A 22772-nucleotide genomic window follows, 5' to 3' on the forward strand; every position below is an offset into this window, starting at 1 on the left:
GACGCGAGGGTTGAACAGAAGCCCCTTCAAGCCAAATTGATGCTCTGTCGTACGACTGGGATGTACTCCGCAAATAGCTAAACTAACCTACATGATGTGTCGTGGAATGAATTCGGACGTACAGTCTGAGAGCTTACAATATTAAAGCAATAATCCCCAAGATGCTCTGAGACTCTGTGTGTTGTGTTTAATAATGCCCCGTTTTAAAATCATACCCCAATTAAAACAGTTTTCAATAACAATTTCAGAAAGTAAGAAAGTACTGTCTGCACAAACAAAGCGGTTTTCCAGTGGTGGAAAGTAACTACTATTTACTCAATTTCAATTTTGAGATTCAAGCGGACTCTCCAGTAACTGCATGGAAGCAAAAGAGAGTAATTGAAAACACACTTTTAAATGGACTGACAACAATATTTGACATTCTTGCTTGCCACATAATAGTGATGTAATGTGGTCACAGGCGTGTGTTCATAGAGCAATTTACAACCGCTTTGAACACAGTCAAGACGATCATAATCAAGGACCGGGACTAATGACAATCCGTTTCATGATGTGAGATTTAGGATTGTTGACTCCCATGCCCTGTAGCCGGTGAACACTGCAAGAGAGGGCGCTGGAAGGACAGAGATCCATATGCTTGTACCAAATGGGAGGCGAGCTTAATAGCTCCTTGACTGATCTTAGCAGAAAGATTTCCATTCCAGGAGCCCCTCTTCACATAAGGTGCAGTGAGCTAAAGCCACCGGCATCCACCCTTACCCCCACTGTGGTGAAATGGCTGCTGCGTGCTGTTAGCTAATGTTAACAGCCCCAGCTGTAGCGCTTAACATCCACACTAAAGTCCACGCCTCGAGTTCTCTCTCCTGTCGGGGAATGGCTGATAAGCCTCGTGAATGTCCCACAGCAGATGTGGTCACCACATGGAATGTCGTCTTTAATTGGGAACGTCATTAGTGCTTGTCTTCGTTTCTAATTCGCTCAGCAATTCTGGTTATTTATTTATTTTTGCTGGTGGGATTGTTTTTTTTATTTTATGGATCCATTGTTGTTCCCTGCCAAATGCACATACCTCTTGACTCATCACTGTGACATCACTGTGACACTGTGAAATCGCAGGTCTATGGGTTTGCTGTGATGTGAGGGGAACCACTCTTAATTATCAAAATTGCTATGATTTAACACTCGTTTTCCTCTGCGGATTCACTCCCTCATTTACTCATGCGAGTGGCCACTGGACAGCAGCAGCGCAGCAGAGAGAAGTGAACAGAGGGGGAAGGTGAACAAATCCTATTGGCCGGTGAAATTGGCCGGGTAGTGTATGGGGCATAGAATGTCCGCGTTAGGTTAGCCTAAACCAATAGAGTCTGTTTGAATCTTTTTGTAACCGCCCCTTGGGGTTAGGGTTAGGCACTAAGAAGAACCAGACTAATATAACAACTTAGAGCAGTGAGCAGCCATTCGCTCAGGGGAGCAGTTAAGGGTTAAGAGTCTTGCTAAGGGACATACACATCAACACATTGCTGGCCTGGCCTGGAATCGTACCTGGGACAACCAGGGCCTCTGGCTCCCCAGGCCGGCTCACTCAGCTATGGCCGACGGGATGAGAGCTTGCAGTTGGCAATTTCTGACGAATGTTCACCTGAGAATAGGGATGCTATTGTTCAAGTGGGTTCATGAAGTTAAGATTGTTAAGCATTTCACATAGGAGAGCTCTGATTTATGAATTTGACATTAATTGACCACAATGGAAACAAGTCCCGACGACTTCTTTGTGTTATCCTTTTAGCCTTAATGTCTGACTGTACCTTGTGCTGTTTACATTTCCGACTAATAGAGTATTCAATCAGTCAAACAAAATTGAGCAAAAAGGGGGCCAATAAGCGCATGCTATGTATCCATCCAGTTAATGTAATCGTCAAAGTGCACCCACTGCATTACGATTCTACAAAGGTAGCCTTTACAAAACTGCTACGACTCGACTAACACATTCCTTGCTTGCTGCTCATTTTACTTTACAATCCTCTCAAGTGACAAGACATTCTTCTGTATCTGAATGTTTTTATTGGGCTGAAATCCCATTGTGTCTAAACTCATCATAGCCAATTCCAAAAACAGCTTGACTCGGCTCATGTTTCCACAGCGCTATGCTTCCAGATAAGCATTGCTGTCTACTTGATCCACGCTGCTCTTCCCAAATTCTCCCAAGGACAAGAACAAGTATTATTGTAGTGCTGTCCCAGCCTGCAGTGGAGCAAACAAGAGCCTCAAACAAGTGTCTGCTTAACACAGATTGACTAGTGTGAAGTCCCTTTCTTCTCCTCATGCATTATCCACAGTGTCTCAGACGTCCGTGGAGGAAATCCCTTGTAGCTTCTCCCTTGCATTATAATCTGACAGAGCTAAAGCTCTCTGCAGGACAATTATAGTAACATGGCTCGTTTTTGGGAGGCAAACAGTGCATTTTACTATTCCCAGTGGAGCGGTGACGGCGCAGCGGCAGTGTGTGACATTGAGTACTTGGCTAGGGATTTTGTTGAGTGCCACAACATCAAATACAAGTAACACAGTAAGCATGTGTAATACAAACGTGTGTGTGTGTGTGTGTGTGTGTGTGTGTGTGTGTGTGTGTGTGTGTGTGTGTGTGTGTGTGTGTGTGTGTGTGTGTGTGTGTGTGTGTGTGTGTGTGTGTGCGCGTGCACGTGCGCGTGTGTGTGTGTGAGAGTGCGTGCGTGCGTGTGTGTCAGGGGCGTCAATTGGGTATGGCAGGGGTATGCAGCTGCCATAGGGGACAGGGGGGAAAATAAAGGAGCTAGAGTCAACTTTTTTATGGAATCCATATAAAAGAATAGAAGAGGGATGTAAACAAAGTCAGCCTGACAACGGCCAAAATTATTATTTTACCATAATCTTACGCTTTTTGTGGTCATTTTTGAAAAGAAACACATATGAAGCTTATTTTTTTAATGAAATATTTTCGAAACATTATTTTTATTTTAGCATCCGTTTTTCAAGAAAAAGTTCACTATCTGCGCTGGTTATTATGTTGTTAAATTGCAGTATAACTACAAATGCCATATCCAGCCCAAGAAACCTTAGAAACCTGTGTAAAAAACTGAAAAACTTTTTTTTTTCTTTTTTCAGACATTGTGAAAATAGCTGATCTACATGCTCACAACGCCTCGCGCTGAGCATGTAGATCTGCTATTTTCACAATAGAACCTTGTCATACAAAATGTAATGCCTCTTTTCCATGAGGACTCCCATCTTTGCCATACCCTAGCTTTTGCTGAACTGACGCCACTGGTGTGTGTGTGTGTGTTGCAGGTGGGTAACCTGGGCCTGCTCTTCATGCTGCTGTTCTTCATCTACGCCGCCTTGGGAGTGGAGCTCTTTGGAGAGCTGGGTGAGTGGTTCACACACACTACAACAACACTGCTTTTCAACCTCTTTCACATCAAGGTCCATATGAGTGGTTCACACTACAACAACACTGCTTTTCAACCTCTTTCACATCAAGGTCCATATGAGTGGTTCACACTACCACAACACTGCTTTTCAACCTCTTTCACATCAAGGTCCATATGAGTGGTTCACACTACCACAACACTGCTTTTCAACCTCTTTCACATCAAGGTCCATATCCGGCATTTGAGCCACCGTTTCGTCACTGTCTGTCGGGCAGAAAACCTTATCCAAGTTTCAAATGTGTATGTTCTTCGCTAAGTAAAGCCCTGCTTCATCACACAAGACTGTTTTAAAATGATAAATACAAAACGAACATACATTTTGGACATACAAGGTTTCCACCCGACAACAAACGATTTGATGAGATCAATATTTTGTTGTCATTGGATACGATTTTGACCACAATTTCTGTGCTGTATTGATGTGGTAGGAGAGGTGACAAGCAAAAGTTGATCAAAATAACAATTCTTCTGCATTCTCTAATTGTGCAGACTTCTTGTACATTAAAGGGGAAGACCACCCATTTTCAATATTGAACTATGTCATTAATATAACTTAGAGGAGTTGTGTGGAAATAGAAGAAAAAGTTCCCCCTCTTCTGTGTTGCCTAGAACTGGAAGATTGATTTTGGGGTTTGTATTGTAAAGTACAACGGTGTGATGTCATCAAGTTGTACTTTACAATACAAACCCAGAAATCAAACCTCCAGTTCTAGGCAACACAGAAGGGGGGGAACTTTTTTTTTCTATTTCCACACAACTCCTCTAAGGTATATTTTAATGACATAGTTCAATGTTGAAAATGGGTGGTCTTCCCCTTTAAGTAATGCAGATCTTTAACGATAATTTAACTCTTAACTCACGAGTTGAAGATGCTATGCTGTAAAATCCTCAGTGTTCATTTATCTCTGAGAGTGTGCAAATGGACCCATAATATAAGAGTACATTGGTGGGCCCCAGACCCGGTGTTGAGAAACAGAGCGCTCACTCACACCTTGTTGCTGTTGGGTGGAAACCTTGTTGTACAGTATGTCCAAAACTGTTTTAGGACGTGGAAAAAGAATGGGTGTTCCAATGGTTCCAATGTACCTATTATTTATTCACGAGCTCTTGTTAATACTTTACATTGTTTAAATATTTATATAAAATAAAATAAAAATACACAGACAGACTGAACCCACTTTCAACAAGGCATCCCTATTTTGGGCATGTCAGTCTAGGCATTGTGTTTCATTGCGGCATGTTGTGAGCTACAGCTCTGCAATGTTGCTACTGAGTGACACTGTTATACAACAAAGTATAAAATAGGGCATTTATTTATTGAAAACTTAAAAGATGAAATCTGGATATACAGTACAAGGTTTCTTCTGCCTGACTTTGGTTTATTTGAAAAGTTCTGGGATATGAATACAAATGTTTTCATTCTATCTAAAAAACAAGTTGGAACTGAAAATTGTTTGCCTTTAGGGTTCACACAAAACGTCCTATGAGCCTTTATAATCAGCTTTGCATACATTTCTAAGGGACACGCTCTAAAATAAATAATAAAAAAGTGCAGTACAGAATCAGATTGGTGACTCTAGCCTTTGGAACTTTGATAAATGTTGCCTTTAACAATGACCATTTGATCTCAATTCTAAACTTGAACTTTTTTTGTGCAACTATGTGGAGAATACATCCTATCCCTGGGATATACTGTATATCATTCCTAATTTCTAATGCATAATGATCTCCCACTTATGTGGATAATCGGATAAAGATAACGACTTTTGCACATGCTACTGTAGCATGCTATGGTCGTGACACTGAGATAGCTTAATCTTAACCAAATCTTCTTACGTCACCCTCTCACATATCTCTTCCTTTCCATCATCGTTTCCTTTTTTTTAATGTTTCAGCTTTCCTCCAGTCAGAGTCCAACGGAATCCTTTTTCGACTGTTGAAAACAAACTTCTTCCTAAGAAGTGCTTTGTTCTAAAACGTCATCTTTCCCTCGCTTTCTCTAGACGTGGCTAGCAGTAATATCTCTTGGAAGACAAGAAGGATTAGTGTCAAATATGCCCAGAGGCCTTGAAGCCACATATAAATTTAGTGTCTGACCATTCTTCTTGGCAGAACTACCTTACCACTGACTTGAGTACTATGTATTTCTGATCATGATATCATGTATATAAACTTGACCACCACCTCCACCTAACATTGTCTTGTCTCCTAAGTTTCCCATTGATTATTGATTGATCTGAATTCCTCCACACTCCTCTGTGTAACACAGTCTTTGTTCTATCCTCCTCAGTGTGTAACGCAGACTATCCGTGTGAGGGTATGAGTCGCCACGCCACCTTTGAGAACTTTGGCATGGCCTTCCTTACCTTGTTCCAAGTCTCCACTGGTGACAACTGGAACGGCATCATGAAGGTACCATACTGTACATCATTCACAAACATGGGGGACGTATCTGCTGCTTTCAAAATATCCAAAGTACAAATTAGGGTTAAAGTGGTTAAACCAGGGGTCTTCAACATTTTCAGGCCAAGGACCCATTAGTCGAGAGAGAGATGAAGCAGGGACCCCCCACAACCCATAGATACCATATCGTTTCATCAATTGACAGCACAATCATCAGTGTATTTTTTCATTTTGGGACCCCCTGTAGTAACTCTGAGGACACCCTGTTGAAGACCCTTGGGTTAAACTATCATTATGAAGTAATTTAGCTGGGGGCCCTCTGGAACCTCCTCGAGGACGGACCCCTGGGGGTCTCTGGACCAAACTTTGAGAACCAGTGCTAGAGCCAAATGGATAATGTGGAGATTGTGCTATGCCAGTGGCTATTATGTAACCTGACTCCATGGTCCACATAGTAACACATTGGAGCTTTAATCACCTTTCAGACGGGAGGTGGTTGACACAGGCACCGGGATCGTGCCGCGGTGGAGACAGAAACACAATCGCCCCACGAGTAAACGCCGGGCGATATTTACAAAGATGACCATAATCCTGCTCTTGCCACCCACGAGCGCATGCACGAAGGAGCACACGCGAGCGAGTTTTTCACAGTACCGAGCATGCTCACCTCTTCGCCCCTCAACTTCTCCGCGCGTCCCAAATAATCACATGCCTCTCATTGAAAAGGAATTACTAGGGCACGTCAACCACCGATCCCGTTTGAAACAAAACAAATTGTGCATTAGATATTCACACGAGCTGTTGTAGTTACAGCTACATTCATTTGCATGAACAACACTCGCGCTCAAAGCTACAAGCAGAGAGCCTCAGTTTCATGGGTCTGACTCTGTGGAGCTGTTTAAACACCCAGGGTGAGCATTATGTACACATTTCCAGTTGACAGTTGTTAGAAGCACAATAAAAGAAAGCTTTATTGACTGTTAAGCGACAAGTTGGAAGTCAGTTAAGTCTCATGTCTCATTCGCTGTCAATAAATCCTCCCCACAAAGCATACAGATTAGAGTCTTGGTTTTCTGGATTTTAGCCTCGAGAGAGTTGTTCGTGTTTACAAATATTGATTGAACTGTGCAACTTCAATCCACATTACATTATGAAGCATATAGATTCAACTTGGACCGAGGAGCCTTAATTTGACATCATTGACTGATCATAAAGCGCAAGATGTCATTGTCATGGATTTTAAAAAGAGATGGATTGTTACTCAGCGCACAAACAAGGACACATTAAGGTGGCAGCTGTCGTTGTAAATCAATTGATCTGTGAATCAAATGCACGCCTGCCCTGCATCAGCTTCTAAAATGTATTGTAAAAAATTTAAAAAGGGACTGGAAGTACAACCCTGACACACATTAACACATTAACCCTGGCATCAACATTTTGGATGCCAATAGGCGAACATAACATTTTTCAATTAAAATAAAAGCTTGTACATTGGCTGTGTTCAAAGCGAACCGCTCCTGCAAAGTTTAGATGCCAATCTCAGGATGGAATATGAAAAAGCTGATGCAAATGGACGGAGCAAGAGACAACGAAGTGGGAGAACAAGAATTAGCTGTGTACTTACAGTTCCATTCATCCTCTTCCTCAGGGACGTGCAGAGAATGTTACAGAGGCAGGGGCTAACATTTCTAAAAGGGCCTTTTGGTGAAAATGTCGAAAATAGCAGACATCCAAGCTCACAACGCGTCGAGCTTGGAGGTCGGCTATTTTCAGTGCTTGATACCACACTGAACTAAGGATTATGAAGTCAATACTGAAGATGTGGCATAACAACAGCATGGATTTCTACACAGAGAGGGCCATTCTTTCAACATGCTGCATTCAAGTTCAGGAGAGGAAAAGGCAATTCTCTTGAGTGCTGCCTTCAGGTGTGGCATGGAAAGGGGTCATTTGCATTTCTTTCACCATATTAAAACTGCATTCATGGTCTGGAGAGGGCACTTTTTACAGATGGATGAAAGGGCAGGGGCTCAAGCCCCCTTTGATGTGTATGTGTGCACGTCATCATCTTGCTGGCCATCCATCATCTCTTCAGTCCAGTCTGCAGCTCCAGCCATATTTAACAATCACAGGAAAGTGCTGGCTCAGCGACAGAAAGACCTGCCTTTGTAGATGGAGCACATTGGCGTGTGTGCGTGCAATCTGTACACGTGCAGACACACCTACTATGCACACTCACACACACACACACACGCAGGCACGCACTCCTGTCTCCAGTCTCAAGTACACACGCACACCTGCTATCTCGCCACTTCTACCAGCAGTCCTCCACACCCCCCGGGCTGAGATGGTATTGGGTAATATGGTGGAGGGTGACAGGGCAGACAATTAAGCACACAACGGAAGAGGTGGGGAGCTAGGGGTGGACTGTGGAGTGGGCCAGCCGGGGCCACAGATGCTACCTCTCGGCAGAGAGCGCTGTCATTTTGCTGTCAAATTACCACCTGTGTGCGGTGAAAACTGGCCAAAGCACCGCGAGGGAGTGGGCGAGTGGGGACCAGTCGCACGCTGATGAGAGGGAATGAGAAGGAATAATGAGAGTGCAGAGAGCGAGAGTTGAGAGAGAGATCAGAGAGAGAGGATGGGATGGGGGGTTGCTTATTAGGCACCTATGGTTTTTAATGAGGAACTGGGGATGGCAGTTGGGGAAGGGGGCATGTTGGTTTGTTATACTCTCTCTGTTCTCTTAACGGGAACATTTGTGCAAGAAATGGCATGAGGAAGAGGGAAATAGTCAGTGTTGATTTTGTCAACTAAAACTATGACGAAAAATATTTGTCGTCGACTGTGTTTTTTTCACTGACGAAAACTAAATAAAAACTAAACAAAAACTAAGCTGTGGTGACTAAAACTAAGACTAAATATATTGACAATTTCGTCAACAAAATAAAAACTAGACTAAAACGTTAGGGAGGGACCAGTGGAGAAGAGAGTCATTTTATGTTTGGTTGCTCTCAGGTGTTGCGTGCTGAAAATAGCCGATCTACAAGCTCACAACGCGTTGCGCTGGGACGCGTTGTGAGCTTGTAGATCTGCTATTTTCAGCACACAACCAAGTGTAAAATCAGTCATTACGATGCCATCAAGGCCTGCCAAAATACATTTTAGTCGACTAAATCAACCGTAGATTTAGTCAACTAAAATCTTATGATATTTAGTCGACTAAAATTAGACTAAAACTAATGCTTTTTAGGTGACTAAATTATAACTAAAACTAAATTACATTTTATTCAAAAGACTATGACTAAAACTAAATCAAAATTTGATGTAAAAAACAACACTGGAAATAGTCACAGAGTGGGTTGGGAAAAAGGTGCAAGGTTTGGCAAGAAAGGAGGGGGGAAAAATATAGGAAGATTAGTAAGAGAGGACGAGCACGGTGTGTAAAATGTCACGTCACATTAGGCAAAGAAGAGCGCAGACTTGGGCTCAGAGGGCTTATGTTGTTATGTGTGGTCACAGCCAGGGAGAGATAGATACGGCAAGCAGGGGTGTCACAAGGGGTAGGAAAGTGGGACTGAGTTACTAGGGCCCAAGGTGGTCGAGGGGCCTTAATTATTTTATACTTTAGCTATTGAAAAATAGCAGATATACAAGCTCACAGCGCGGCACCGAGTGCCGCGCTGCGAGCTTGTAGATCTGCTATTTTTGAAAAGTTGTGAAAATGTGTGCAAATCTTTGAATATATGTATTTTTTAAGCGAACATTTGTAACTCAAATTTTGCTTCTGGGGGGTCCCTGGAACTAAATATTTTGAGATGGGGGTCTGTGGCCAAATACATACCATTTTGGGGGTCCTTCACAAAAGGTTTGAGCTTTACTGACATCGAAACATAGGATTTGAAATATTCAAAGATTTTCATGATTTTTCAAAAATAGCAGATCTACAAGCTCGCAGCGCGGCACTCGGTGCCGCGCTGTGAGCTTGTATATCTGCTATTTTTCAATAGTTAAAGCACAGGGGCCCCACAGTGAATCCTTGTACCCGGGGGCCCAGAATTTGGTGCGACACCCCTGACGGCAAGTCTGCTTCCCCCCAGAAAGCACTTGTCACTTTGGTTAAGCTCTCGAATGAACTCCGCTGTGCAAATGTTAACCAGAGGGCGAAAAACACAAAGTAATGCTTTGCAGAAGACAGAATTGCACCGTGTCGCAGAGGAGTAGACAATTTGGTGCAGCGACTAGACAAGTATATTCCTATTCCTCCAGAGAGTGTGGGGTAAAATATCTTCCATCGTCTGGTAAAATGTGCTTATCGCTGTGATATAAGGGTGGTCTGTGGTGTGAGGCACACATTGCTGTGACATCAAGACCAGATACCGACTTGTTTTGCGTGCTCCTTCCCGACAATTCAGTCACATTTGTACACTCTCTGAGTTAAATTCAGACATAAATTCACACATTTTACTATATTAACGCTGTTTGTGTTTGCTATAATACAACTATAATGCAGAATTCACACCAGCAGCGCTAGTGTTTTGAGAAAGCGATGAGGTTCAGTGCATTGTCTATTAGAACGGAGCAACTTCCCCTTTCCCCACTGCAGTAGGAGGTTGAGCAAGCAAAAAGTGTAGCTCCAAAGTTCAAAAGAAAAGTTCAACTTTGCCACTGCCGCTGTGTGGTGAGACAGAGCAGCAGCAAACCAGAAGCACACTGTGTTCTGAAGTAAGGTGTTTCTACGCTACATATCACACTATAAGCTACAGCTTATTCCTTATCTAAAATGTAGAAATTGTATACAAAGACAGAGAAAAAAAACAGAGATTTCCAGTGTTCTCTGCAGGGTACAAAATAACTGCTCTAAATCAATGGTTCTCAAAGTGGGTCCAAAGACCCCCAGGTGATCAGTGTAACCACTTTTTAGACATTTTAACATCTTGAGAATATATTGACATTTTTCTGAATATTTTTGAAACATTTAACAACACTCATTCAGATGGGGGCCTGGGGCCAATATGGTGGTCCTTGACATGAGAATGTTTGAGAATCACTGCTGTCCACCCATCTCCCACAACCACCCTCCTACCTCCCCTTCCTTTCTGTGTCCCCCACCCCATCAGGACACGTTGCGGGAGTGCCCGCCGGACCACGGCACCGACGTGGACTACGCCTGCAACCCCAGCCTGCAGTTCATCTCGCCCTTATACTTTGTCTCCTTCGTGCTCACCGCCCAGTTCGTGCTCATCAACGTGGTGGTGGCCGTGCTGATGAAGCACCTGGACGACTCCAACAAGGAGGCCAAAGAGGAGGCGGAGATGGACGCCGAGATTGAGCTGGAGCTGGCCCAGGGCACCCTCTGCTGCATGGGCGCCCCCGGGTGCGGGGGTGGGGGGGTGGCGCCGGGGCCGCCGGAAAAGGGCCCCGGAGGAGGTGCGGGGGCTGGACGGCTGTCGCTGAGGAGGGAGAAGGCGGCAGTGGTGGTGAGTACAGTGGGTCCTTAGTCATTCTGTCCTTGAAGGTACCTCTCAGGCCCGCTTTGTCTTCTGGTACCCATAGCACAAAGTACATTTAGCCTACTTTAGTGCCGTACTTAAGTACAATCTTGAGGTGTTTCCAATTTCCAATGCTTTTGCTTCTACTCCACTGCATCCGAGAGGCAGATGTTGTATTCTTTACTACAGTACGATTATTTGAAACCTTTAGTTAACTAGTTACTTTAGATTATTATTGCAAAACATACGGTACATTAACCACTGCAACCCTAAACACATTTCGGCTATTTAATAGCTGATCTACAAGATCACAATGTGTCTTGATGCGACGCGTTGTGAGCTTGTATATCTGCTATTTTCAAAAGATTTTTTATCATTTTATACATTTGAAAACGTGAAATGGGACTCTCTGCATAATGAGTATACTTTCTACTTTTGGTACTTTAAGTACATTTTGATACAGATACTTTTGTACTTTTACCGAATTAAACGTTCAGTTACAGACTTTTACTTGTTCTACATCGCAGTATTGATACATTTACTTAAGTAAAAAAATTACTTTTTCCACCACTGGAAGGCGGGAGTCGCCGGCACCGGAGAGAAGAAGGGGGAGCAGAAGGCGCACCGCCACGTGGCCACCATGCACCCAGGCCCGCTCAACGGTAGCAACTCCTCCAGCCGCAAGATGTACTCCCCTGCACAGGTGAGCGTGGAGGTGTGGGTGTGGGTGTGTGTGAGTGCGTGGGTGTGTGGATGTGTGGGACCGTGGGTGGGTGTGTGTGTGCGCGCAAGCGAGATGCATGTGTATGTTGCAGCACCAAGAGGGTAGGGACTGCGTGTGTGTGTGTGTGTGTGTGTGTGTGTGTGTGTGTGTGTGTGTGTGTGTGTGTGTGTGTGTGTGTGTGTGTGCGCGTGTGTGTGCATGTGTGTGTGTGCAAATGTCTGTGTGTTCCTGTCAGCTCGCTCCACTCACTGTATCATGCATTAGTTCATGCAGAAGAAAATTATGTTCGAGACGAGAGAAAATGCTAAAGAGGGGAACAAAGGAGGGATACTTCATAGTTTAAAGTGCTCTGACATATGAGAGAGAGAGAGAGAGCGAGAGAGAGAGAGAGAGAGAGAGATTAATGCATCATTGTTTTATTGGGTTCATTCATTGTGCATTTGATGGACAGTTCTTTGATAACACACTCCTTTTATGTTGCTTATGCAGCCTTTATGAAGAGGCAAGGAAAGGTCATGCGAGCTTAGAAAAGGCAGAAAAGAAAGAAAGGCTCTGCAAAAAAAGAAAAAGAAATGGCAGAGGTTTTACAAGAAGGAGCCAATACCAAATAACAGTAATCACTGCAGCATCACAACGCAGTGCATAACATGACGTTACTGTCGGGCAAAACCCTTACTTTTCAGAGAAAAAAGACCCTGTGTTGCAATGGATCCAATGTAGTCATTATTAGGGATGGAGCTTGTTATTTTTTATTGATAATGAGCACCTTATCGATCCTGCTTATCGATCCAGGCTTTTATCGAGCCCACTATTGAGCGTTTTCTAATATTTTTTGGTAAGAGGTGAGACGACAAATTCTCATTTTGTTTCCCCGGGCAGCACTCAATCGATACACTTGTAGACGGACATGTTTGGACCAGCGTGGGTGATCTAGATTTAATTGATCTTGATCGCCTCTTGTCTTGATTATTCAAACATGACGCCATGGGCTGCTTTGCTTGAAAACCGGATCGACAAGCCCAAAGCTTATTGATACCGGCCGGGTCTTGTATCAATACGTTAATTTGTAATGGGTTTCGAGCTCCATCCTTAGTTATTATTTATTCACAAGCTCTTGTTAATGCTTTTCATTGGTTCCGTATTTATAAAACCCACAGACACACTTGCACTCAAAAACAATTTCTATGCCTTTTTTTCTTGTTCAAGCTCTCTCGTTTTCAGCGCTCTCCGGGTCTGTAGCCACGGTAACCCCGGTGGACATAAAAACACGTCTCAGTGTAATCACCTTTTCAATTAAGCCGTTTATTTTCCTATTTAACAGGTATTAACCTTTTGTTACACCCATGAGACTATTTGAGTAAACGTGCATATTACATTCTCCCAGCTAGTATTTCAGCTACGCACACACGCACGTGTTCACACACTCGCACAGTTATTTCTTTATCTGCTTAATCAACTTATTTTCTTTTATTAGTAATGAAATTCCTAATGGTGATGAGAATAATGCACACAGACACACGCGCGCGCACACACACACACACTCAAAGATGAGTCATCGCCCTGCGCCTGCCACCATGCGTTCTACAGTACCTTTGGGGAGCTAAACTTGGCTGTATGGAGCCATTTATAGACCTGTGTTGACTGACAAAAAGAACTTACATAATACAGACCAGTTGCAACCTCTCTCTCTCTCTCTCTCTCTCTCTCTCTCTCTCTCTCTCTCTCTCTCTCCCTCTCTCTCTCTCTCTCTGGTGTGATATAACAAGGGATCTGGAGGATCAATGCAATTTGTTCGCAGCTCCTAGTGTTTTGTGTAAGAGTGTTTACTGCTGTACATAATGTATGCATGTTTGTGAGGGTTGTATTTGGAGGATTGTATTTGGAAGGAGCTCACGTGTACTATCTGATATAGCACATCATCACCAGAGGCAATCATTTGAATCAAGTGTCAGTCAAAGCTGTTGGAATAAAACATTTACAATAAAGATTAAAGACACATACATAGCAGTTTAGCAATTGCTTTGAGTAGGCTTAATTGGAGTTCCACTGAAAGGAGTTAAAACATAAGCCCAGAATATGAGAATGAAGAAATAACAGGGAGAAAAATGGCAAATTTGTGCCGCAGAGATGAAAACTGTAATCTCAAGGGCTGATTTATAATAATAGCCTACCTCAAAATGAAAGAATTGTTTTTCAAAGTGCACTGCCTAAATGCATTAGAAAGGGCAGCTTGCACGGCACAGTAAAATTCCCAGTTTTACACAACAAACGCAACAAAATGGACACATTATGAGGCTAAATTAACACTCAACATTTTACTACAGTATGTGATGACTGGTTACTGAGGGAATAGCAGAGTTTCTGTAAGGAAGATGAGAAAAAAGGAGCGAGTAGAAAGGAGAAAGGGTGAGATAATGTTGGAGGCATTGACAGTACCATAGTGCCACTAATTAATTTCAGCTCTCTCTCTCAACTCTGTTCCCTGAAGACGGCTCCCATTGTTGTCTGCTAACACACTTATTAATGGAGGTGGGGGCATATAGGCCACCGCAGTCACTCAAACAATTTTTCAATAGTAGCCTCCCAGCCCATACAATGTTGTGGACTGTCTGAGTTCTGTGTGGGTACATGGGTAGTGTGTTTGTGTATAAGAGTGGCCAGTACTATCCACGCATATAGCGCATATATAGACCGTAAAGATGAGTGGACAGCGTTACGCCCATAGTCTCTACAGACCGTGAATGAAGCCTATTTTTCACCATCTTTCTACAGCCTGTCCTGAAATGGAAACGTAAAATAAATGCAATTGGTTGGGCCAGGGCAGGGGTTGGGGCAATAAATGCTATTGTTTTGGAGCTTGTCAATCAAGCTCCACGACCCTCCTACAGCATACCCTACTTTATCATCGAGTGCTGCGCTGCAAGCTTCTAGATCTGCTATTTTAGAAAAATCATCTTTGCATACTGTATCTTTTTAAAAGCAAACATTTGTAACTCAAATATTTGCTCCTGGATGGTCCCTGGAACAACATATTTTGAGTTGGGGGTCTACATATTTAGTCAGAAGGTCACTAGTTCGCCTCCTAGCCGTAACGGCTATAAATTGAGCAAGTGCTCTGGGTATGAAAATGGATGTGTGTGACCTGCATGGTTTAACAATAATTTTGTGCTGATGTGAAGTAATAGTGATTATTTTGTTGCGTTCGGAGGAATTCAGCACCACACTCCTTTGGGTTAAATGCAGTGCAGACTACTCTAAGAAACACTTTTCATTTTTTGAGCCAGCCATGTGACAATAAAATGCGAGGAAATTTCCAAGGAAAACAATTTGGCAGATTAGATTGGAGCGAGCATGGATCATAAAAAGGGCAATAAAAATCTGATTCAATCTAAATTGCTTCGTAACCTAACAACAGCCCTGGCTCTCGACTTAATGTTTTAGTCTTAATTGTTTCAACAATGTATTGAACGGCCTAATGGGCTGTGTATCAAATGTAATTGCAGTGCTCAATGCTAGCAAGAAAGTGTTCATTTATCAAGTTGTGACTATGAGAGTGAACACATGTAACCGGGTTCATTTGGTTATGTTCGCTCACACCCAGAGTTATATTAAAATAGGATTTTGCAGTGTATGATTATGTAATCGGGGAACCGAAGCTATTAATAACCTCCACGGAAGGTTACTGGGGACCCAATATGACGTTAGAGGGTGTGTGTGTGTCAGCTATATTCCCAACCAAGTTGCCCTCAGGGAGTGCTCATTTTGCTTCACGTGATAACCCTAAGTATGGCTTGCCAACTCGGACTCAGCTGCCGGCATGAAAACAAGGGCTTATTCCATGTATCTCAGCCAATCCCCACCGGGTGTCGGAGCACATTTTGGTTGGTAATCACTAGCACAGTGGTTCTCAACCTGTGGGTCGGGGCCCCCAGGGGGGTCTCCAAATAATTTTGGGGGGTCCCTATGATAAACTTAATGTGCAACACATGATTTCTCACTCCACAGAAAACAAACCAACACAGTTTAAGTGTATAGAACATTTCTTAAGTGAATAATCAATGACTTTTTAATACCTCTGAAATGATAAATTAAACATTGTCCAAATTGTCAAATATTAGAGGCAGAAATTGTGAAAATAGCAGATATTGCGAGGCTTTGTGAGTATGTAGATCTGCTATTTTCACAATAGAACCAGTTTATAGAAAATGTAATTTCTCAACTCTTAGTGCTTGTCGGGGTGGGGGGGTCCCCAGTTAAAATATGATTATTTTGGGGGTCGTGGCCTGAAAATGTTGAGAACCACTGCTCTAGCCAGCCGTTCAGCACATTCCTGTTGCTTACTTTGAAGATCAGGAAGAAGAGCAGCACAGAGGTGGTGCTGTGATTGGCTGTTTCAAAATGTTAGTTATGACGCATTACCACTTTGTAGTAGACTTGTACACACAAGCTATCCGCAGAGCATGTTTCGGGCTATTAGACGTCTAAAATATGTCTAAGCGGCTAGGCTAAGACCAGGTTATAACTGGTCTAAAAGTGAACGTTTTTTAGCGGGCTCATCTTAGCTTTTAGACATTAAAACAATGTCAATTCAACGGCTATGTATAGACCGGCGTTGAAATTATGTTGTTTCAACGTCTAAACTAAGACTAGCCGTCTAAAAAACGTTCACTTTTATTATCCGATTTTAGACAGACATCTAATAGCCGACCATGACTCACTGGGTAGTGCAACGTAAACCATGTGAGCTTGGGCTTGTGTGCGTGCGGTGCGGGTGTGTCTGTGTGCGTTTGGTGCGGGTGTGTGTGTGTGTGTGTGTGTGTGTGTGTGTGTGTGTGTGTGTGTGTGTGTGTGTGTGTGTGTGTGTGTGTGTGTGTGTGTGTGTGTGTGTGTGTGTGCGTGTGTGTGTCTGTGTGCGTGTGCGTGTGGGAGGGGTGTGAGCGTATGACTATGCGTGAACATGGGAGTGTATGTGCGTGTATACGCGCACTTCCGTGTGAGTGTCTGTGTGTGCGTTATTAACAGCGGTGGTGTGTGCGTTTTCCCCTGCGTGTTTTTCTTCTCTTGTCCTCGCATGCCTTTCGCATGTGCATGTGTATGCGCCGGCGTGCCACACTTGGTTCTGCCTCGCCTGCACCCTGTGTGTGTATCTGCGTCCGTGTGTGTACGTATGCGTGTGTGTGTGTGTGTGTGTGTGCGTGCGTGTGTTTATACGTATGTTCCAGGAGAGCCTGTGGCTGGACAGCGTGTCTCTGCTGATCAGTGACTCTCTGGAAGGAGAAATGCTAATGATCGACAACCTGTCCGGCTCTGTCTTTCACCACTACTCCTCCCCCCCACCCCTCTGCAAGGACTGCAAGGGACACCCGCAAGAGGTACATGCACACAACACACACATTCTCACCCCCAACCTGTCACATATGGACACTTGGTCGGGACTCGGGATCCTGGTTACCCAATGCCATTTTACTGTAAAATCAACACGAGGTTGACATTGTTATTGAAAACAATGAATAAATAAAAAAGCCATGGGTTTGTGTATCATCACAATCGCATCTGAAATACGCCTGACCAAGTGTCAAAATATGATGAGCTGGGAGTGAGAATGTATTGTACAGACACTGGATGGGTGATTTCTAAGTAAGCAGCCTTGCGACCCGAAGGTCTAATCATGGCTTTAGGTCCAGGAGCCTATCTCCTATGTCGCATGCAGGGAGTCACGCCTAATCTGAGCGCCAAGCATTGGCTACCACTTTTATAGTCTTTTGTATGACTCGGCCAGGGATTTAAACCCTGACCTCCCAGGCTCAGGGTGGACACACTAACCACAAGACCACTGAGCTGGGTGTTTGGCCAATACCAAATGATGGATTCTTCCTTCCGTGCAAAGACACTCGCAGCTGTGCCCTACAGCGACTCAGTCAACTGCTGGGGTTCTAGTTGGGGACTCGAAGTACAAATGGACAAATAAAGCTATGCACTGAATTCATGATCCTGCTATACTCTACCTTTATCATAAGGATCTTATTAACTGAAGTCAATGGCAATTTTCTTAATCACATCCCTGCTAACTGTGTATCAAGTTGCCAGCACCCTTGAACCAAGCACACAAACACTCACACACACACAGTGCTTGGAACTATGGAGAAATTAGCAAAAGTGCATGCATGCATCTTGTACAGACTTGCAGACTTACTTGACACACGGACATGCATGCACATACTGTACACATTGAAATCCTGTGTGTTAATGTAACTCTGAGGGTGTACAGGTCCATTTGGTTAAATTCTGTATACTCTCAGAGTGTTAATTAACACACAGGATGTGTGCACTAAGAGCTTGGATTTGCATGTGTGCCCTCTTGGGCATTCACTCACACACAATGGGACATCATGCAAGACAGCTTGAACTTGATATCAGCCGGAAACCTTGTATCTCCACGATGTATTTCATTTTTGAATGTTTTACTCCGTCATACTCCAGTGTCAAACAAAAGTAGAAAAGAATTGCCGATCTACAAGCTCACAACGCGCCTCACCGCGACGCAATTAAATCCAGGAAACATATGAGAGTATATGCTATTTTGGAACATTTTTGAACAATCCTGAACAAGTGTGATAACAGATCTTTGTAGAATCAGCCTCAGGTCTTAATCGGTTAAAGTGAAAGTGGTTAAGTCTGTATTTTGTTTTGTTTTCTTCCGGGAAACGATGTTGGACATATAAGGTTTCCGGCAGACAGTGATGACACGTCTAAAAGCCTTTCTGCGGCCATATTGCGGCAGCGGTCAGTGGGAGAGTGAGATGAATGATCCCTTTTGCATGCACACACATCAAGTATCCTTAATTATGCAAGCACTCCTGATATGCATGCACACACGCGCACACTCTCTCCAATAAGTGTGTGATGCCCAAGTGTTCGGTATGTGGGAAAACCCAAGGTAAAAACATGCAGAGAACACAAAGTAGTGCTGTGAAGATAAGCAAACACACACACACACACACACACACACACACACACACACACACACACACACACACACACACACACACACACACACACACATATATGCGCGCGCGCGCGCACACACACACACACACACACACACACACACACACACACACACACACACACACACACACACACACACACACACACACACACTGTCCCTGTGTTACTATTGTCCATCACAATGATAAAGTGCGGCGGGTCAACTCAGAAAAAAAGCAATAACTGGGCTCTGAACCTCCTCACCTGTCACTCCTTTCTGCCTGTCTGCAGAAGCTGTCAAGTCATCAATCTGTTCTACCCTCCCCTCCTCTTTTACATGTCTGCTCTCTCTCTCTCTCTCCCTCCCTCTCTCTCTCTCTCTCTCTCTGTGTCCATCCATGTCCGTCCATCCATATTTTCTAGCTAACCCTGATGATTTATTGCATCCTGCCCCCATGTTGCAGTCTCTCCACCGCCTGTCCTTCAACCGCATGCCACGCTGTGTGTGTGTGTGTGTGTGTGTGTGTGTGTGTGTGTGTGTGTGTGTGTGTGTGTGTGTGTGTGTGTGTGTGTGTGTGTGTGTGTGTGTGTGTGTGTGTGTGTGTGTGTGTGTGTGTGTGTGTGTGTGTGTGTGTGTGTGTGCACGCGCGTGTACGTTTATGTGCGTGTATGTGCGCTCATCATTTTCAGACAGCTGAATCTCTCACCTTGTGGGAGATGTGTGCAGTGTGATCTCTGTTCAGGTAAAGAGGTACTTGGGGATATAATTTATAAGTCACACTCAATCTCCTCTGATCCGCCCTGTCCCCATAAAGGGGAGGGAGTGAGCTGCATCCCCTCCAGTAGCGGTCCTACGAGGACATGGGCACAGTATGGGCAGGGCAGGCTACACTTATAATTGACAAGGCCACGTTGTGGCTGAGTCTAACTTAGGTTCTAACACTGCGAGGGAAGGCAGAAAGGCAAGAAAAATAGTTTTAACTTTTGTATTATATAGGTAAACTGTCTGTGTGTATTAGGGCATTAACCAAAAAATCTACAAATCGACTCAATCGACTTGATTACATAAGTCGACTCATCAGGGAAAGTCGAAAGTTGAAGAAAAAAAGAGGAAAAAGAGACATTTGAGAATGCATGCCTAGGTGCCTCATGAGGTAACTCATTCACTTCTATTGACGAGATATGACAGATTTATTCTTTATTTAATGTAATAAAAAATCGTGATGGTGCGCATCTGCTCTAAATGAACCGGATTCGGTTTGAACCGGAAACAGTAAGTAGGCGGGCTTAAAAAAAATCTATTGGCTCCCACTTAAAGTTTTGCCGGGAAACGCCCATTTCTTTGATGGATATGCTGTGACTACTTTTAAAAGGTAAGAAAAATGAAAAAGTGTGGTAGGGAACGACCAAAGTCTAAAAACAATGTTGGTAGTAAATAAATAAAGACCCTGTGAAATGAAGGATTTTACTTTTTACAATATAAAATAAAACAAATAAGATTCTTGACAGGATTTAGCAAAATAGATACAGGATGTTTTTCTTCACTCATACTGCCTTTAAATGTGCCATGGGAAAGTTTTAAAGGTCACGCTAGACTTTGCTAGCAGAACATTTTACTTATATAAAATACAACACAATAAGAAACTCCCAGTTGGTTGCAGAATAAATATGGTTGACTAGTCACTTCAAAGCAGGCTCTTTTCATAATGTGACGCGTGCCCCCAACTCACACTCTTTTCATGCGGTCTTTAATGATAGCTGTAAGCAACACACACACCTAGCTCATATTTCTGCCACTCTCAGATCTATGAGCCGCTTAGAGACCTTTTTCCAGAGCGCTGCCGTGTAGCTGTGTGTCGGCACATACACACTCATAGGTGCCGCTTGACACTGCAGTTATCGGTCTATATCGTCGTTGTCGGGTGAAAACCTTGTACGTCCAAAACCGTTGGTTTTGCATTTTTCATTTAAAAAATGATTTAAACTGGTGAAAACAGCCGATCTACAAGCACATAGCACCTCGCACCGCGAGGCGTTGTGTGCTTGTAGATCTGCTGTTTTCACTACTTTTGTGCGACGGCCTTGTATGATGAAGCAGGGCTTTACTTTGCGAAATAACGTACACATTTGAAACTTGGAGATACAAGGTTTCCACCTGAGAACGACGATATGCTTGCTTTATTTCACCTCAATACCACCTAGCTCTCTCTCTCTCTCTCTCGCTCTCTCTCTCTCTCTCTCTCTCTCTCTCTCTCTCTCTCTTTCTCTCTCTGCCTCCCTCCCTGGGTGGTGGTAATTTACTGTTGCATATGAGCCATGAATTTCCCTTTATGAAGCTCTTTGTCTCTCTCACCCACGGCCATGTGTTAATACATCGCCAACAGTCCACACTCCATTGGATTTCAGTCGGCCATATTTCATGAGCCCACTCTTCCTGTCTGTCTGTCTGTCTGTCTGTGACTCTCTCTCTCTGTGTGTCTCTCTCTCTCTCTGTCTCTGTCTCTCTCTCTCTGAGTTTTCGGCATGAAAAGAACGTACATGCATATGCATACATGCCCACCGGATATTTCTGTGCAGGCACGTTCTAACACATACGCGCACGCACGCACACACGCACGCGCGCACACACACACACACACACACACACACACACACACACACACACACACACACACACACACACACACACACACACACACACACACACACTAATTATTGTTCTGGTCAATGTAAATCTTACACAGACCAAGGGTTCTCAAGGAATTTCCTCCCTTTGCAGTCTGTGCACATCTCCCATAGACAAACAACATTATGCTAAGTACAAGGACCAAATATAACTGCTGGAAAGTGAGATCCATAATCATTTCCAAGTCTGCACTCAGCGAGCAATACAATGTGCATGTGCATGAACTGCTTTGATCGGGACCTCTAAATATTCACAGCCATGTAATTTCACTACCCGGGTTAAACGGGTTGCATCCGAATGGGAAATTACATACTGTGTCATCCATAGAGAAAAGCTGGTTATCTGAAGAATGTCCCCTGAATTTAATAGTGTATTGAATGACATTTCTAAAGATTATAAAACCCAGTGGTGGAAAAAGTATTCACATTATTCACATTTATTTAAAGGAGTAGTTCACCCCCAAAATGACTTTTTTTCTATTGATTAGTCACGCCATGGAGACTTGAGTTCAATAATATTTTTAGGTTTTTGTCACATTCCTAAGACAAAAATGTGATTTGAGTAAATGTACCCCCATTGATTCCGGATCCGGAACGAATGGGGGTAAATTTATTGTTATCACATTTTTGTCTTAGGAATGTGACAAAAACCTAAAAATATTATTGAACTCAAGTCTCCATGGCGTGACTAATCAATAGAAAAAAAGTCATTTTGGGGGTGAACTACTCCTTTAAGTAAAAGTATCAATACTGCCATGTGGAAATACTCTAAGTAGAAGTCTCAAGTACTGGTATCAAAAAGTACTCATTATGTACTGTGAAATGTCCCATTTCACACGTTTTCAAATGTATAAAATGTATACAAATCTGAAAATAGCAGATCTACAACTAGATTTTCAAATGGCCGAAATGTATGTATTTAGGGCTGAAGTGCTTAAAGGGGAAGACCACTCATTTTCAATATTGAACAGTGTCATTAATATACCTTAGAGGAGTTGTGTGGAAATAGAAAAA

The 22772-nt window shown here is 43.3% G+C and overlaps 1 protein-coding gene across 1 annotated transcript in view; it reads left to right on the top strand.

Moving 5' to 3' along the window:
* cacna1ia (calcium voltage-gated channel subunit alpha1 Ia) overlaps positions 1 to 22772 on the top strand; it is a gene marked incomplete at both ends in the record, with an annotated part of 282782 nt that overhangs the window by 244178 nt on the left and 15832 nt on the right. The window contains 5 exons of the mRNA XM_080723189.1: positions 3325 to 3403; positions 5758 to 5879; positions 10991 to 11350; positions 11940 to 12065; positions 17309 to 17458. Coding sequence (XP_080579315.1) covers positions 3325 to 3403; positions 5758 to 5879; positions 10991 to 11350; positions 11940 to 12065; positions 17309 to 17458 — 837 coding nt within the window. The remainder of the gene's footprint in view (positions 1 to 3324; positions 3404 to 5757; positions 5880 to 10990; positions 11351 to 11939; positions 12066 to 17308; positions 17459 to 22772) is intronic.

This window comes from Nannobrachium achirus (genome assembly GCF_963921795.1).
Source record: "Nannobrachium achirus genome assembly, chromosome: 4".
NCBI classification, from domain to species: Eukaryota; Metazoa; Chordata; class Actinopteri; order Myctophiformes; family Myctophidae; genus Nannobrachium; species Nannobrachium achirus.